Below are 19,425 nucleotides of genomic sequence, written 5' to 3'. Positions count from 1 at the left end.
ATTTAGGAAATATTTGTACATATTTTATGTGTTTTTGACAAGAATGTATATTGGGAAGGTCAAATACTATGTCCTATATGTCCATGATATCAAACTTGCTGATTGTGTTGTTTAAATCTCCTAAATTCCTTACCAATCTCTGTTGCTTGATCTATTAGTTACTAAATTCCAGATCATACATCAGCCTACTAAACCACCACCTTGAACATTTTAAAAACATCTCAAACATATCCTACCTGAGCTCCCCATCTTCTCCAAAATATCTGACTTCTCCCACAGTCTTCCCTATTTCAGTTAGTGACATTATCCGCCCAGTTTCTCAGGACAAAACCCCCATAGTCACCCTTGGTTCTTCTCCTTTCTTACCCACATATGATCTTTCAATTTTTCGAAATATATTTGAAATATGACCACTTTTCACTACCTCCACCGCTACTTCTCTGATACAAGCCACCATCACCTCTTACCAGTATTACAGTAATAACCTCTAGATAGGGAGTGCCCTGTTCCCACATTTGCATTCATCACTCTGTTCTCAGTGCAGCAATCAAAGCGATATTGTTTAACTTCCATCTGATGATGACACTTCTCTGCTCAAAGCTTTCCAGTGACTTCCCATCTCATTCTTATAAGACAGTCTCGATGGATATAATAGCCATGTGTAGAGAGACAATTTTCTATTGACCTGTCATGTTTCTACACTTTTTTTTTTTCAACTTTTATTTTAGATTCAGGAGGTACACATGCAGGTTTGTTACAAGAGTGTGCTGCATGATTCTAAGGTTTGAGGCACAACTGAACCAGTCACCCATGTAGTGAGCATAGTACTCAATATAGCTTTTCAACCCTTACTCCCATCTGCCTCTCCCCAATTTTGTAGTCCCCATTGTCAATTGTTCCCATCTTTATGTCCATGTGTATCCAATGTTTAGCTCCCACTTATGAGAACGCACAGTATTTGGTTTTCTGTTTCTGTGTTAATTCACTTAGGATAATGGCCTCCATCTGCTGATTGAAGGTACTGGCTGTTTTTGTTATCGGTTATCAAGTATGTTTGTGTAGAAAATATTCTTGGAAGACAGGGATAATGTCTTCCTTTGGAGTAATAAGCCAGTTTGCTTACTGCCTTATAAGATGCAGATACTGTCTTCATTTGGAGCAAAAAGCAAGGATGCTCACTACCCATTATAAAAATATTTGGATCTCTAACCTCAGACTTCCTCCCCAAGCAACCCACTCCATGTTTATAACATGGTCTGTGAGAGAACTGAGGTTCCTAGAATTGACTTAAAAATGCTGACACCTTGGCTACTGCTAATGCTGTAATAAACTGTCCTTTGTCTCTGGAGTTTCACATCTCTTACTATCATCATTGAAAATGCTGCAAGGACATGGATACAGCTAGAGGCCATTATCCTAAGCAAATTAACACAGCAGCAGAAAACTAAATACCACCTGTTCTCATAAGTAGGCGCTAAACACTGAGTACAAATAGATATAAAGATGGGAACAATAGGCACTGGGGTCTACTAGAGCAGGTAGGGAGGGAGGGGGACAAGGGCTGAAAAACTACCTATTGGGTACTATGCTCACTACTTGGGTGATGGGATCAATTGTACCCCAAACCTCAGCATCATGCCCTTTACCCATGTAACAAACTTGCATATGTACCCCTGGACCTAAAATACAAGTTGAAATTAAAAAGAAAAGAAGAGAAGTTGCAGGCTAATAAGTTAGATAGCCAGTAGGTAAAAGTCTCAGAACCTTCCCAGTCTTTGATAATGTGATCTGGCCCCCATAACCTCTCTGACCTTGTCTATTAAAACTCTAACCTTCCTTAACATTCATCCAGTCACACTGCCCTCCTTCCTGTTCTTTAATCATGGTAGCAACCCTATCACCCTAGGGTTCAGTATTCCCTCTCTCCTCAAAGACCCACTTGGCTCAATTCTTTACCTCCTTGAGGTGTTTATTCAAAACCACCTTCCTCATAATGCTTTTCCTGCCCCCACATGCACACATGCCTTTCTCCTTTCCTTGTTTTTCTGAGATGTATCAACATATATTCACTATTTAAACATGTATCATATATTTAGTTTACCAACATATGTTTATTTAGTTTACTATTTCCACCCACAAGGATGACAGCACAAATAATTTTTGTTTGTTTTACTGTTATGTACCAGACAGGCAGCCAAAATACTTTAATTCAACTTCTGTGAACCTAGTGAACATGTTGGCACAAACCTTTGTCTATGGTGAAATAGGAAGGGTTGCCAATGGCCACTAAATTTAGAAAATGGATAGCCAATCAGGAAACATTAATTTATGGTTTCAAAACACATGTGAAATATTTTCACCACAAAGTGATCATTTTTAGGAGTTGATGGACATAAAAGAAATAATTGGGCATAGCTCAATGACTAATCACTGCTATGTCCACCTCAATTTTTCTCTTGACTTTATTTTAATCTATAAAATAAACATTTAAGTCATATTAAGCATAGTCATTTTTCCTGTTCTAGTTTATCCTTGAAGTCTGCTAAGTAAAAATGTATCTCTTTTTGAAATGACATCTTGCACCAATATTTTGAATGTGTATTATTATTAGAAAATGCAATCCTCCGAGTACTTTGTTACAGAATACTTAATCAAATAATAAGCTATTAGAGCTGAAGCCTTTCTCATTATATAAAAAATATGTATTGAGCATCTTCTCAAAACATACAATGTCAGAGATATTAATAAAATTCATTTATTTTGAGTTTTAGTTTAGTGACATTTACATGTAATTTCAGTTCGTGCTTTGGAAAAGCACGAGTTAGGACAGCTGTTTTATGATATGCTCACATGTGCACAGATAATTCTCAAATCCTGCACTGACCCAGTAGCAACAATAGTTTCAGCAAAAACTTCCTCTTGAAATACAATTCGAGCTCCTCCCCACTGGGTAACAGGGAACCCTCTCATCATGCTGTTGTTGACTGACCTCTTCCATTCTTGAGACTCCCCTCTCAGATGTTCAGTCCAGCCAAAGGAAAGCAGCAAAGCCAAATAGGTACTACCACAAAACCTAGCCTTATAGGTGTTTTTTATCTGCATTCTTCATTCTGTTCAATATTTCCTACAAACTCTTCCTCAAGAGGAATAGGGTAGAGAAAAAATTACTTGTAAGATGTTAAAAGTGTATATCGAATATAAACAAAAAGGACAAACTATTAATTCTTGAAAAAATTAGCTATCTGCTTATAACATAAAGCTTGATTTCCAGCTCAAACTATTCACAATAATATGAGCCACATAAGTTAAAGGCCTATACATTAAAAAACACACAAACATGGTAAAAAATATAGAATGCAGAACTAGAATCTCTGAGGGAAAAAATATAGATTATATATAACTATGTGTTGAGTAATGTTTTTAAATAAGACAAAACAAGTAAATTGTAAAAGACCAAGAATATTGGTAAATACAAAATTAAAAATTTTGAATAGCATACCATAAGTAAAGTCAAAATTTTCGAAAAATGACAGATATGAAGATATACTTGCAATAGATATAAGAAAGGGTTAGGACTCAGAAGACATTTTTAAAATTGCAAATCAAATTTAAAAACATACAACAGACATAAACAAAAAAGTCACAGAAAAACACAAATGGCCAATACTCACATGAGAAACTCAACTTCACTTGTAATCAGCAAAATGCAAATTAAAATAAAATGGAATCATTATGATTGCTAAAAACTTAAAATTTTAATAATCTCAAGTGTGACTGAGGATATACATAAGGATATTCTGTTATCTTCTGCTGGTTGGCGTATAAATTAATGTGGACACTTTAGAGGGTGGTTTGGTGGCATCTATTAACTCTAAAAATGAACACAGACCATCACACTGCGATTCCATTTCTCACGTTTGCACGTGAGACACTTTCTCTCATGTTTACAAGGAAATATAATCAAGTACGTTTATTTTATCAGTATTAGTAATAACAAAATAATTTTTTTTTTTTGAAACGGAGTCTTACTCTGTCACCAGGCTGGAGTGCAGTGGCACAATCTCTACTCACTGCAACCTCTGCCTCCTGAGTTCAAGTGATCCTCCTGCCCCAGCCTCCCAAGTAGCTGGGGCTACAGGTGCGCACCACCATGCCCAACTAGTTTTTGTATTGTTAGTAGAGACAGCGTTTCATTATGTTGGCCAGGTTGGTCTCGATCTCTTGACTTTGTGATCCACCCACCTTGCCCTCCCAAAGTGCTTAGATTACAGGCGTGAGCCACCATGCCCAGACGATAACAAAATAATATTAAGCAACTCAAAACATGGCAACATGGCAGTGGTTAAGTAAACTGTGGTATAATCTAAGATAATCAAACTATGACAAATCCAGTAGTAAAAGCCAGTGCATCTAAAGTTTAAAGAACAGGAGGAAAGTGTGCAGACAGCAGCATCATATTTCCATGTAGGTTGTTCATTGAACATCTCCAGGGAACACTATCCACATAAATTACAATGTGACGACTTCCCCTTGGAGTTATGCCGTGCACCATATGCACAATGGTGCATGAAGGTGGGATAATGTTGGGAATTTAACAGGAAGCCAAATCATGCAAAGCTTCAGAGGTTATGGTAAAGAATCTGCATTTTATTCTAAGTAAAATCCCTGAAGGGCTTAAAGAGGGCAATTAACTGATGTTTTCAAAAGGTTTCTCTGGCAGATATATAAAATGGATGTGAAGAGATTAAGACAAAAAGTAAAAGATCACTGAGGAGTATATTGCAATGATCTAATCAAGAGTTATACTGACGTCAACTTGGATGGTGGCAGTGGTAATGGAAAGATGGGGCAAATAAGAAATATATCATGCAGCTATAATCTATTAATGCATTATATTGGGAAAAGTAAAGGAAATTTTGGAAAGAGCACAATCAAATTGATTGCCAAGCTACTATATGGGGCTTTGAATGGGTGGTGGGACCATTTGCTGATCTGAGGAAGGCTGAGGGAAGAGTATCTTTCAGCAGTACAACTTCAAACATGTTAAGTTCGATATAACTGAGATGGCCAAAACAAATAATCAATAAGAGAGATGACCATATAAAACTGAAGCTAAGAGAAGAGGTTTAGAGAGACGTAAATTTTGAAGGAGTTATCATATGTACAGGTATTTCTTAAAGTCACGGAATTAGATGAGAGGTCACTAATGGAAAGAAAAGAAGAGTGACGGGCTGTGGAAAGCCCTGAGGAATTATAAAATTTATAAGACAGGGGCATATGAAGCTAGAGAGATAGGGTGGGAAACCAGGAGAAATGGAATACAACTGAAAATAGCCTAGTTACCCTTCAATGAGGGAACTGCTCAGGAAATCATCCTATACCCATTTTGTGAAATATTATGCCACAAAATAAAATCAACTGATCTCTGACAAAAGAGGAAGAAGAAGAAAATGGGGTAAGGATAATCTTTTTGACAAATGATGCTAGAAGAAATGGACATCCACATGCAAAAAGAAAAAAAAGAATCTAAACACAGACATGACATCTTTCACAAAATTTAACTCAAAATGGATCCAAGAACTAAATGTAAAATTAAAAAACTATAAAACTCCTAGAAGAAAATATAAGAGAAAATCTAGATGACTTTGAGTTTGATGATGAGTTTCTAGATGCCAACCAAAGGCAGAATCCATGAAAGAAAAAAACTGATAAATTAGATTTCATTAAAATTAAAAAACTAATCTGCCAAAGACACTTGAAATGGAGTGGGAATACAAGCCACAGAGTGGCAGAAAATATTTGCAAAATATATATCTGATAGAGAACTGTTATCCAAAGTAAACGAAGAATTCGTAAAATTCCACACAAAAATTAACTCAATTTTTAAAATGGGCAAAATATCTAAACATAAACCTCACCAAAGAAGATACCCAGATGGCAAATAAGCATGTGAAGATGTTCAACATCATATGTCATTAGGAAATTACAAATTATAATAACTGGATAACACCAGATACTTTTTAGAATAGCTAAAACCCAAACACTTATCACCCAAAGCCGGCAAGGATATGGAACAACAGGAACTCTCATTACTGGTAATGCAAAATTGTACAACAATTTTGGAAGACAATTGGGCAGTTTCTTACAAAACTAAAAATACTCTTACCATATGGTAAAACAATTGTGTTCCTTGGTATTTGTCCAAAGGAGCTTAAAACTTGTATTCATACTATATGATTCCAACTGTATCATATTCTGGAAAAGGCAAAACTATTAAGTCAGTAAAAAAAAGATCAGTGATTGCCAGGGTGGAGGGAGGTTCAAAAAGGCAAGCAAAGAGGATTTTTAAGGCAATAAAATGATGTATGATTTTATGTATGATACTGTAATGGTAAATAAATTTCACAATGCATTTGTCAAAAACCATAGAATGTACATCGAGTGAATCCTATGTAAATGATGAACTTATGTGATAATGTGTCAGTACAGATTCATCGATTGAACAAATGTACTGTAGTGGGCGATACTGACAGTGGAGAAGGCTGCGCATGTGTTGATGCAAGGGGTATATGGGAACCCTAATACTTTCCACTCAGTTTTGCTGTGAACCTAAAGTGGCTCTGAAAAAATAAAGTGTATTTTAAAAAATACCTTCCATGTATTTAAAAGAAGTGATAGGCAAAATATGCTAATATCAGTTTCACAAAGATAGATGGAAAAAAAGCAATTACTTATGCATAGTTTATATAAAATGTGGTTTTATTTAAAATACATCAAGTATTAGATATATGCATATGTTAATTGTATGTGTATTTTTTTTAAGTCTGGCTACATGTACAATAAACTTAACAGTAATTCCTGGGATTAAGAGAGGAGAAAGAACAATGAAATTTCACTTAAAAAATGTTACACACTTTTATATTGTTTGTCTTATAATAAACATGTATTAATTTAAAAGCATTTACAAAACAGTTTCAAAAGGACACTCACATTTTAAATTACCCTTGTGTTCTTAAAATTTTTAATCAGGTTTTATGAAAATGTGGTCCAAGGAATCTCTATGTCAGAGACACCAGGAGGGTTTATTAAAAATGGGGGTGCTTTCTGAATCCCATCCCAGCTTTTTTTTTTTAAGACAGGGTCTAACTCTGTCGCCCAAGCTGGAGTACAGTGGTGCCATCTCAGCTCACTGTAACCTCCACCCACTTCCCAAGTTCAATTGATCCTTCCACTTCAGCCTCCCCAGCAGCTGGGACCACAGGCATTCGCCACCATGCCCAGCTAACTTTTTTTTTTTTTTTTTTTGGAGAGATGGGGTTTCGCCATGTTGCTCAGGCTGGTCTCAAACTCCTGAGCTCAAGCAATCCTCCGGCCTCAGCCTCCCAAAGTGCTGGGATTACAGGGGTGAACCATTGCACCAGGCCCCCATCCTGGCTTTAATAAATCAAGCCCTCTAGGAATGAGGTATAGCACTTTGCATTCTTGGCAACACCATCAGGTGATTCTAACCTCTACCCTTCTGAATCGCAATAAGTCAAAATGAATGAGTACAGTTAAAAACAAAAACAAAAATAAAATAGCAAACGCCAACACCTCTTGGATAAACATCTACCAATTATTCAATCTCAAGTAAAAAGAGCCGTTAGCATATGCCTGGTCCAAAGAGCAGGGAGAAAACAAAATAACTAGATTAATGGCTAAGCTATTTCCTGAACCAGGGCGCACTCTAAGAAGCACCGTAATAACATTTTAAGAAAAGAAGAAGTCATATAGATTCCATAGGGATAAAAATTGGCCAAATGTGCAGAACTTTCCATCTCCCTCTCATAATTCCCATTGGGTCAGTTATACACAGAAGCAAAAAAATAATATCAATATATTATGCCTTAAAATATACCCTGACTTGATTATACTCTATATTCGAATCAGAAATATAGAGGCTGAAGAATAACTTATATAGTGTTGTTCTCTATCTTCCAACATTTGAACTATCTTTCTGAAAGCATTATAAATGTAAGACATTTCCAAGAATTTCAGCTATGCATCTGATCCCTCTATATAATACAATCTAGAGCAGAAGATTTGTGTCACATAGTATTAGTCAAAAAAGGCATAGTTACCAGAAGCAAGAGAAGGCGTTTCAGTAAGTGGCTTCGTTACAAAAGCCTAAAGTTAGTGGAATTAGAACAGACTCACAAATTTACCAAGGTTCAATGTACTCACCTACAAGCAACTCTTGGGCAATAAATCCTTAAATTACAAAATTACATAAGCAGTTTTTGTATTCATGAGCAATGTTTTTTAATCCAGCAGGTAACTCACGGAGTTCTCTTTCTCTCCTCCCCCCAGCTTTATCCATAAGTGATCCATCTTTCAGAAGCAGTGAGTTATCCTGGATGTCTTTTGCTTCCTTTCATGTTCGAAAAAAGACACATATTCAATTGCAGTTTCAGCCTCTCGCTGAAGATGGTATCCTATTTTATGCTGCACAACACTTAAAAGACCAATCAGGTAAGACTGGCAGGCTGTTTGTTTGCAGAATGAAAAAAGAAAAAAACCCTAATGAATTCCTAATAGTCTATTAAATAATGTATGATAGTGTTTGTGTCACCTAGTCTTTAAATATGTAAACATTTGATGCTTTTATGTTCTATTGTCACTGCAAGTGTATGCGTATGAATTTAGAGGTCCTAAATATTCTAATAAAATAGCAACAGATTTGTTGGAATTAAAGTTTGCAAAATCTAAATATAGTATATGCTCAACTTTAAAACAATACATCAAAAAAGACATTAAAGCCATGCATGATAGTACTGTGTCAAAGGAGACAAAATATGCATATAAAAGATTTTTTAAAAGGAAGGCATGGCTGATATATTTCATGTAGATTCAACCACATTTATAGCACCAAAAATTCTCTTTAAGTGGTTCTGTCATCCAAATAGTAAACCCAGGATTTGTGTTCTGAAATGCTTATAAAAACATATTGGAATTTTAAAAGGTACTTATTTATCATGAGATATGAAATAAAGTATCCAATTAGTGTTTTAAAAAATAATTTTTTAGGTTTTACTATTTTACCCTTGATTTCCATTTTCATACGTTTCTCCAAAATTCTGACAGACATTTGCACACATAGTTACATCTCCATTGCTAAGTATTTTTAAAATCTTACATCTGCCTTTTTTTGGTCTTGCTTCTCAGAAAATGAGAAACAATTTTGGTATTGAGAAATAATTACAATTGCTTATTTTGTTTCACATCATTAACAAAAATGGTGCTCTTAATTATCATAATCTAAGTAGTTCTTATAGAAGTGTCTTGACTGGCTTCTAAATGATAAGAATATCAGGGAATTCGACTAAAGTGGTTCCATCTCAGTGTACTTCTGAGATACCCTGAAAATAATTTCAAAGAGAAAAAGTACAATTGAGCTACAAAATACAGCTCAGAAGAGATTTGTTCTCCTGAGATTTGATATTTGGTTTTAAATTCATGATTAAATCTCCCTGTGAAAATGTCAAATAGGAGAACCACACACAAAGAGAAATTTTCTATTTATAAATCAAGAGCCATTAAAAGACAATCAACTTCAGTTATATTGCTAATAAAACTCAAAATTAACATAAGTGGGACCTATGTAAAAGGGCAGAAAATCAAGGTATATTCAGGATTGTGACTGGCTGGGAATAATGTACTATAGTTTTATAATCAGTACAACAGATACATATTTGTGTTTATGTATGTGAAATATAAAGCTCATACACACTAATACATAGGAGGGTAAGAGCACATCTTCTTACATCTGTTATTCAATGCATGTAGTTCAAGATGATCAAGTTTCCTTTTTATGCCATCAGACACTACTTACAGAGATTCATTAGTTTCACACAATTGATGCTGTGTTTGACACTTATATAAGAAAATCATGAAAATTTTAAAATATTAAAAATATAAGTTCTACATGCTTAAACCTAGATTAACCAAAAACAATTATCAGATGAAAGGCATAAACTTATCTTTTAGCAATCAAGTGATGTAACAAGTTTATTTGAAGCCTCTCATTTAAGGTTACAGAAAAAACAGCTGACAGTCCTGTACTTTGTACCTTCTCTAAGAGCTGTGCCTGATGTAAACATTAACCAAATCTTCGTAGCTGATCCTCTGCTAAGAGGACCTATTAGTAAAAACTAACCAAACACTTACACAAAGTTAAAATCCAAAAATTTAAATATAAGAAGCCAATGTGGTTTTCACATATTGAAAACCAAATTCTAAATTAACATGGTTTCTGTATCTCTTTAGAGGTTAATAATTTGAGTACTCTCAAGTAGTGTAAAATTAAAAAAAAAAAAACAACTTGAACATTATACTAGATGATTTCAGATCTCTGATTTTTGAAAGATATTTTAAAGAAATAAGACTCTGGTCCCTTTGCGTCTATTTCTGCTAAAAACTTAACACCTTTAAAAGATTTTTGACATATAAAAATTATCAATATTTTGTTAAGCACAAATTAATCAAAGCCTGAATTCATCTGACAGTTATAATCCTCCCAATTTGTATAAAAAAGCCTAGTCATTGCAATGTGAAGTTAAAACATATTCAAATAATTAAGCTATAAGGTATTTTAAATAAGTTTAAATTACCACTGCTTTCCTTTTCTAGAGAAAAGAACGTATATACAATTCCCCGATAACGCTGATTCTGTAGTCTCTTCACAAATATTAGGTCCTATAAGATTTCTCTGATCTATAATAAAGCACGGTGGGATAGCAGATAATGAGGTAGAAACAATAGCAGAACAAAGGTGGGAGAAGACTCAGTCATGGTTGAGTGGGCATTAAATAGCCAAAGTGAATTCATTTATGATCTTTATCCTATTTGAGCTGTTTCTTGTAAGGACTGTTCATTACATGTTCTTACTCTAATGCCAATCCGAGGCCGGGTGCAGTGGCTTATGCCTGTAATCCCACCACTTTGGGAGGCTGAGGTGGGCAGATCACCTGAAGTCAGGAGGTCAAGACCAGCCTGGCCAACATGGCAAAACCTCGTCTCTATCCAAAATACAAAAATTAGCCAGGCGTGATGGCCAGCGCCTGCAGTCCCAGCTACTCGGGAGACTAAGGGAGCCCGGGAGGTGGAGGTTGCAGTGAACCGAGACTGCATCATTGCATTCCAGCTTGCGGGACAGAGCAGGAGTCCGACTCAAAATAATAATAATGCCAATCTGTACTTATGACCCGTAACTAGAGAATCATATCCTAATGCAATGAAATTTAAGTCTATGATTTTTTAAGCTAATACAGCTTTTAGCTTCCATAGCCACAGAAAGAAAATTTTGTCAGTTTTTCGTAAGAACATACTAGCTGAGTTAAAATAACCCTTTCTTCACATAAGCTATCCTTGCTCTTTCTTCTGGTTGGCAACATGACCAGTGATAGTATAGATCACAGCTTCAGCTTTCCTAATCATTTCTTAGATACTTTTTATTCTAACGTAGCTCTTCACTATGAAATTGTTTACTACAGGAACACTCTGCAACACAAAGAGCAAGAAAAGCTTCCTCCATAATCTTGCTAAAGATAACTGGTTTGTGTTCACTTGCAGGCCATAAAATATATTTAGGTTGCTATAAATTTTTTGAACTTAATATCAATTATGTTTACTTGTTCTAGTTTTTTGTGGTATAACCCATTGTATATTTTTCTTTCCTAATCTGAAAGTTTATAATGCTGCTTCTCTTTCCTTATAGTTAAAAATGCTGTACATGTTAGAAATTATGCAAATAAACTGAGTTTCTTCCTTTGTAATGAATTTTTTAAAACAATTTTCATGTCATTATAGGAAAAGTTTTTGCTTTCAAGCTAAAACCATTATTTCAGAAATGTCCTGAGTCATCTCAACCCACAACCCTACAAACATATTTCTTCATTCAATAATTATTTAGCATCTATTTATGTGTCAGATACCGTTTCGGTGCTGTGAATAAACTGTTGGACCAAACCTAACACAGACCCTGTTCTCATAAAGCTTACAACCTAGTGGATAAAGCAGCTGTTAATCAAATAACCACATATAAAATGACATAGTGTACTCACTAAAAATTCCCTATGAGGAAAATAAAGCAACAGAACCATAGTTTGACAGGTGAAGAACTATAGAGCTGCCAAGTACTCCAACCACTTTAGAATGGCTTGGTATAGACCACAATGGAGAAGAGAAGGAAAGAACACCATTTGCAGGAGGGAGGCGTGGAAATGTGGCCCTCTGGAGGAAGTAGTGTAGCATAATGGCGAATATCCCTGTATGAGAAAAGAGAAAGGTTGGGAAATTTCAGAGGGAGACGAAAATGCTTCATGGGGCCTTCTGCACGGTTCATTATTAATAAGTCATTCTGCTATTCTCTTGAAGCAGTCTTAACATTGAAGAACATTCTTTTTCCAAGCTTGTAGAATTGCCTTTAATTTTCTTCTGAATGCCTCATTGCAACTTTAGCTGCTGGATTGTATTTGTTCCAATTTCTTCACACAACTACATAATTATGAAATGAGATATATTGTAATGGAGGGAAACCTAGTGATATTAAAGCACTAACAGAAAAAAAAAATGCCTGACTAACTCTGAGAAATCAAGGAAAATTTCTCTGAGGAAGTTGACACTTGATCTGAAACCTGAAGGATGGGTAGGAGTTATCTAGTTGAGATGGAATAGGGCGGCAGAGTGTTCCTAGAAAACAGGCAAATGAAATCCTTGACAAGGTCAATGTTGTTGGAGTAAAGAGAGTGTGAGGATGGGGAAAGAGAACATTCCAGGTAAGGTTGGAGAGACAGGAAAGGAGCCAGGAATGTGCAGAGAATTTATAGGTACCTAACCTGAAAATAGTGAACGCCATTAAACGGTATCATAAGGATCAGGCTTTCATTTGAAGAAAAACCTCACTTTAATTTACTACCACAATACATTCATTCAATGAGAACTGTCCACAACTACAGAAAATTTATGTAGCCAATTGCTGAACAAAATTAAAGAATACAGGATATATGCATTTTGTTCTGTGAGTGGAAGTAAAACTAACACAATTGTGCTCAAGATCTGTTACTTTTTTCCCCATAACCAAAACTTACCCAACTTGGTAAGAAAGAGCAAAAGTTTTCAATGGAAACTTTCACTGTTGCTAATCAAACTTACTGTTTGCTTTCTTGCAGGTGATTTTTTATGTATCTCTTTAGTAAATGGTTCCGTTCAACTTCGCTACAACCTTGGTGACAGAACTATCATTCTAGAAACTCTCCAAAAAGTAACTATAAACGGAAGTACTTGGCACATAATAAAAGCAGGAAGAGTTGGTGCAGAAGGTTACCTGGATCTAGATGGGATAAATGTAACAGAAAAAGCCTCCACTAAAATGAGTTCTCTGGACACAAATACAGACTTCTATATTGGAGGAGTATCTTCTTTAAATCTTGTAAATCCCACGGCAATAGAAAATGAACCTGTAGGTTTTCACGGCTGTATCCGACAAGTTATCATAAATAATCAAGAATTACAACTAACTGAATTCGGAGCAAAAGGTGGTTCAAATGTAGGTGACTGTGATGGGACAGCCTGTGGGTACAATACATGCAGAAACGGAGGTGAATGTACAGTAAATGGCACAACTTTTTCTTGCAGATGTTTGCCAGATTGGGCTGGAAATACATGTAACCAGTCTGTGTACTGTTTGAATAATCTTTGCCTCCACCAGTCTTTATGTATACCTGATCAATCATTTTCTTACAGTTGCCTGTGTACTTTGGGTTGGGTGGGAAGGTATTGTGAAAACAAAACTTCATTTTCAACTGCAAAATTTATGGGCAATTCTTACATTAAATACATTGATCCAAATTACAGAATGAGAAACCTCCAGTTCACTACTATATCCTTAAATTTCAGTACCACTAAAACAGAAGGTCTAATTGTATGGATGGGAATAGCTCAAAATGAAGAAAATGATTTTCTGGCAATTGGTCTCCATAATCAGACCTTGAAAATAGCAGTTAACTTAGGAGAAAGAATCTCTGTGCCTATGAGCTATAACAATGGCACATTCTGTTGTAATAAATGGCACCATGTAATTGTAATTCAAAATCAGACTCTTATCAAGGCCTATGTAAATAACAGTCTAATTCTTTCCGAGGATATTGATCCACATAAAAACTTTGTTGCTCTAAATTATGAAGGCATTTGTTATCTAGGGGGTTTTGAATATGGTCGAAAGGTAAATATCGTTACTCAAGAGATTTTTAAAACCAATTTTGTTGGCAAAATTAAAGATGTTGTATTTTTTCAGGATCCAAAAAAAATTGAACTAATTAAATTAGAAGGATACAATGTTTATGATGGAGATGAACAAAATGAAGTTACATAAAACTTAACACTAGAGATTTAAGTACACACTATACATAAATGCAGTTATGTTGATAGTTATTTCTTTGGTACATTGCTCATGGGGAATCAACTGTTTACTATTACCTGAAATAGTTTTCTAAATGCTAACATATCTTTTTGGTAGGATTGTAAAATGTCACTGAAGGTTCTGATTGTTTTTCTTACATCTAATTTATCTGTATATATTTTGACTCATGTTTTAACTCCATTAGTTCATTCAATGCTTATTCACGGAATGTGCTTATTCACTTTGCTTATTCACTTCTTACCTATCCCTAATGCTTAAATTTTAAAATGAATGTGTAAACACAATTTTAAAAATCAATGTGTAAACTGAACTTTAAAATGTTGGGAATGAATTAGGGATAGGTACAAATAGGAAAAAGTCAAGTTATTAATCAAAGGAAAAATAAAATTTATACAAAGCAATGTAACCATATTGTATTACATGGCTTAGCTACAACTATTTGTATGATTCAACGATGTAAAACTTGAACATAGATTTAAACCAAAAATTATTGCATGAATGGAGAAAGAGACAGTGAGAGGAAAGGAGAACAGGCTGGTAAGAGCTAAATCCTTATCTTTTATAGTAAGACATTAATAGATATTACAGTATGTGCAACTTAAAAAATAGCATATGCATATCACAAACATGAAGGCAAATATCCTAAATATCTAAAAGAATTAAAAATGGTTGCCTCTGGAGAGAAGAGTAGTGCAGAGGCCTGTTGCTTTTTATTTATATACCTTGTAGAACTATTTGATTTTTTAAAACTATGTACTCATATTAACTGATCAAATTAAAAAATTAACCTTAATTTGTGTTTAACTGCTTTCAAGTCTATAGATCTCAAAATTGGGCATAAAATAGGTTCTAAACAATGCCATGGAAAATTACTGTCCTAACAATTTAGTACTGTTGAAAGCATAACTTGAAAAAGTATTATTTTTCCCAAAACAGTTATTGATACAATTGTGAACAGAATTTTCGCTTCCTACTCCCAGTCCACCACTGCAGATTGGAAAGCAGTTATTGCTGTTGTTACCCGACATTTTCTGAGTTTGATATCTGTGACAATTTTGCCACTTGACAACCAGCAACAGATGACTGACTTGGTGAACTACCAGGTAGAATAGGCCATCTGGAGAAAAAAAAAATCTTAATAATAAACAGCATGTAATGTTCAAAAAGAAAACTATGTAATTAATCATCTAGTAATTCGAGAAAAGAATTTACAAAAAATGAGAGCTGATGAATACACAAATATTTAACTTCTGTGCAGATTCCAATCTACACAAAGTAACTAGGTAGTAATTTATCATTCAAAAAATATTACAGATTTTTGTCTTATTTTAGCCACTCCATTCATTCCAATCAAAAGGCTAAAGACATTCCTAAAAGGACCTAGTACCAGAGTTAAGAATGTCGACACCATTTGACAGGGCACAAATGTTTCCAAACATACAGTTCATATTAACACTAGGAAGTGTGAGGGTAGAATATAAGGTAGAATTGCAGAATGTTTACACATTGATTCAAAGGTTTGTTTTTTAACAGAAACCACTCAAGACAACTCCATCAAATTTTGCTGAAAAACTATTACCTAAACTGGTATTGATCCACATTACTGCATTTAACTTTGGAGATACTTACCTCATAAGGATAAATGCTCTAAAGAAATTCCTTTTGGCAGCTGATAATCATATCTAACCTTTCAGAAAATGCACGTCATGTATAAACCAAGAAGGCTGTTTTACAAAAGCTTACAAAATCTTCAAAGAAACTGCCTGAACCACACTCCCATCACATTCAGTCACTTGTTCTCTCATAATAAAGTGTGCCTTTTCTTTAAAACAGCACTTCCCAAAGTATGGTCCAAGAACCCCTGAGACATTTTCAAGGAATCCGGAGTCCTCCCTTTCCCAAAAACGAATGAACATATTAACAGATTTTCTTCATATATTTCAATTAAAATGACATACTAGAAAACACTGAATGCAGAGCACGTAAGAGAATCCAGCCCTAAGTCAGAAATTGGAAATATGCAAAAATGAAGACAATGACACTCTTCTTACTAGTTTGGAAGCTAACATTTATATAAATGTTATATTAACAGATGAGATCATCATTAATAAATATTTTTAATGTTTATCATTTGACTTTCTTAGTATGCTAATGATGTAAGCCATATAAACAAAAGCTTTAGCATTTTCAATTTCTAAGAGTGTAAGGGATCTTGAAAACAAAAGTTTGAGAATTGCTGCCTTAAAGCTTTTCACAGTTGCAATTTTACGTTCAGATTTTATAACTTGTCTTCTACCTGTAATCTCCACAAAATTGAAACTTTCCCATTTTGCTCGTCATTGAATTCCAAATGCAGAAAACTGCTTGCAGAAGAGGCACACAATATTTAGGCACTGAAAACTACTGCCTATTCTCCCATAAATCAAAATGACTTGAAAATATATTTTTCACCTTAAAACCCTGCAAACTTCATGTAACAAATTAACACTATTCCTGCTTCCAATTTTGCTACCCTGGTGATGATGGTGTTGATGATCTGCTATGTGAAATGCTTTTCCAGTATGAAATAAAAATGACTGCTACAGAAAGACCTTTAAGATAATTTTACTATAAATGTCACGAGGTTTCTCAAAGTGTTGAATGTAAATGGAACATTTTTAAAAAATAAAGTGCAGTAATATTTACCTTTTAAGTCTCCTTTTAAAGAATAAGTTCCTGAAAAAAAAATTACTTTGAGGACAAAATTATCTTAAAATAAGTATTTTTAAAAGACAGCTTGGGCTAACATATACATATATATACACACATGGACATGCACACAATTATTTCATAGAAAAAGTATTTTGGGGATATTTGGAGTTATATTGGATTCATTGCCCTTTCTTTAAGTGCTTAGGCTATTTCCCTCAATGACTCTGCTCTGCATCTATCTGTAAGATGAAACTTGACAGGATGAACTCAAGCTTTCAAAGGACTTCTAGCTACTGATCTGATATTTGTTTTCAACTCAACTACTTTCTTGTTCTACATATTAACTATTATAATTCTTTGTGAAACAGAAATCAAAGAATTAGGGTATTTGGCACCTTTTTAAAAGCAGTAACCAATTTCATTTGCAATCTGCTTTAAGAGACAGAAATAAACCTGATTATGTATACAGTTCTTTGTAGTCATTAGTAAGTTGTAGCCTGACCAGTGTTAGAGGGATCTGAGATGAGCACAGTACAACTAGCATATCCAAATGTTAGAATACTGATTTACTAAGATCTGGTTCACTATCAAGCTCTCATAATGTATTTAAGTGGTTCATAAACTTTAAAAACACAGCTACTATTAAAAACTTAGGAACAACAAAGTTACCTGCTAAGGGGTAGTTTTAACACACACGTTAATATGGAGGGGCTTTTCACTCCAATTTCTTCCCTATTGCTGGTGTTACTGTTCTTAAATTTTTAACATGTATTTACTATAGCCTTAACTATTCTATAAAGATTTAAGATTAATTCACCCACAATAAGCTACAATTAGTGAGTCAAGGGCTGTGGAAGATGATGGTCCCCCAAAAGATGTCTACACCCCAATCCTTGGAACACCTGTAAATATGTTATGTTACATTGGAATAGGGAATTAAGGTCACAGATGGAATATAAGTTGCTAATCAGCTGACTTTAAAATAGGAAGATTACCCCTGGATTATCTGGGTGGGGTCAACAATGTAACCACAAGGGTCCTTTGTAGAAGAGGGAATCAGAAGGGAAGGTCAGAGATAGTAGAGACCGACTGGGTCCCATATTGCTGTCTTTAAATATGGAGAAAGGGATCATGAGCCAAGGAAACTGGGTGCCCTCTAGAAGCTAGAAACCAAGGCCAAAATAAAAAGAGGGAATCTCCTCGAAAGCCTCCAGAAAATGAATGCATCTTGCTGACACCTTGATCTTACCCAGTGAGATCTGCATAGACTTCTGATCCACAGAACCGTAAGATCATAAATTTGTGTGGTTTTAAGCTACTACACTTATAGTGATTCATCACAGCAACAGAAAACAGGAATAGAGAATTAGGATTTGTGATTAAATTTTGTAAATCTGTACAAAATAACTTACAGGTTTTTGGTTATGTCTTCTGGCTCACGCTGAGGAGTTGGGTTGCTCAGTGAACGGTTTCTGACAGTTGGGTGGAATGCAAAGAAAGACGGCTATGAAAGGTATATATGATCCAGGCTTTTGCTTCTTTTCCTCATTCTCAATTCTCACAGCACAATTGCTAAGCACATGGACTGTAGAGAAAAGGACAACTGAGCTAGGATTCCTGCTCTGACAATAGCAGGATAACCTGGCCAAGTTTCCCAACTTCTCTAAGTTCCAGATTCCTCAGGTGTAAGCCTTCACCTTTCAGTTGACCAATGCTTATACCAAGTGCTCAAAACCAGGGATGCCTTACAGAGGGCTCATGGAGGCTTTCTGATTGCCACAAAGATCACATGGGGTAAACTTTACAGGTACTGAGATGCCCTGGTACTTTTACCTAATAGAGGTATGCATTCGCTGTCTTAAGATGACTCTAAGTTTTTTTAAGTGTACAACTTTTTTTAAGGAGCAGGTTTTTCTTGAAACAGGAGAAACTGAAAGGTGAAATTCATGTAATTCACTAGTTTGTATAAGGCTAGTTGTACCTGGGACTGAGAATGGCTTTGGATCTACTACTTGTTGAAAACTCTACTTATTTTCCCTTTTTTTCCTCAAAAGGAAAACCTCAAATAGTTAACATGACCATACTTTCCCTACTCTCCACACAATGTTTCAATCAGCGGTTACAAGATCTGCCTCTAACCCCAGGAGATGCTCCTCCCTAATAGGAGGCTATATGGGCCTTGCTATTTTAAAAACATGTATCAAGATTCAATCAGATCTGATTAAAGAATTTTAGATACGTAGAAGAAACTATTAGCTAAGAGGTGATCAAAAACT

At 35.0% G+C, this 19,425-nt stretch overlaps 1 protein-coding gene across 2 annotated transcripts in view; it reads left to right on the top strand.

Annotated features, from left to right (window-relative positions):
- EYS (eyes shut homolog) overlaps positions 1-14,864 on the top strand; it is a 2,089,174-nt gene extending 2,074,310 nt beyond the window's left edge. The window contains exons 42-43 of one of the 2 annotated variants that reach the window (XM_033217548.1): positions 8,350-8,511; positions 13,209-14,864. In XM_033217548.1, the coding sequence (XP_033073439.1) occupies positions 8,350-8,511; positions 13,209-14,410 (1,364 nt within the window). In that variant the 3' untranslated portion in view covers positions 14,411-14,864. Of the gene's footprint in view, positions 1-8,347; positions 8,512-13,208 lie in introns of both variants that reach the window. The other variant, XM_033217547.1, reaches the window with a different exon arrangement.
- Positions 14,865-19,425: the final 4,561 nt, after the last annotated feature.

The sequence above is a fragment of the Trachypithecus francoisi genome, unplaced genomic scaffold, assembly GCF_009764315.1.
Source record: "Trachypithecus francoisi isolate TF-2019V2 unplaced genomic scaffold, Tfra_2.0 Lachesis_group10, whole genome shotgun sequence".
Classification (NCBI taxonomy): Eukaryota; Metazoa; Chordata; class Mammalia; order Primates; family Cercopithecidae; genus Trachypithecus; species Trachypithecus francoisi.
Note: the sequence above shows the minus strand (reverse complement) of the source record. Positions and strands in the feature narration are given on the sequence as shown.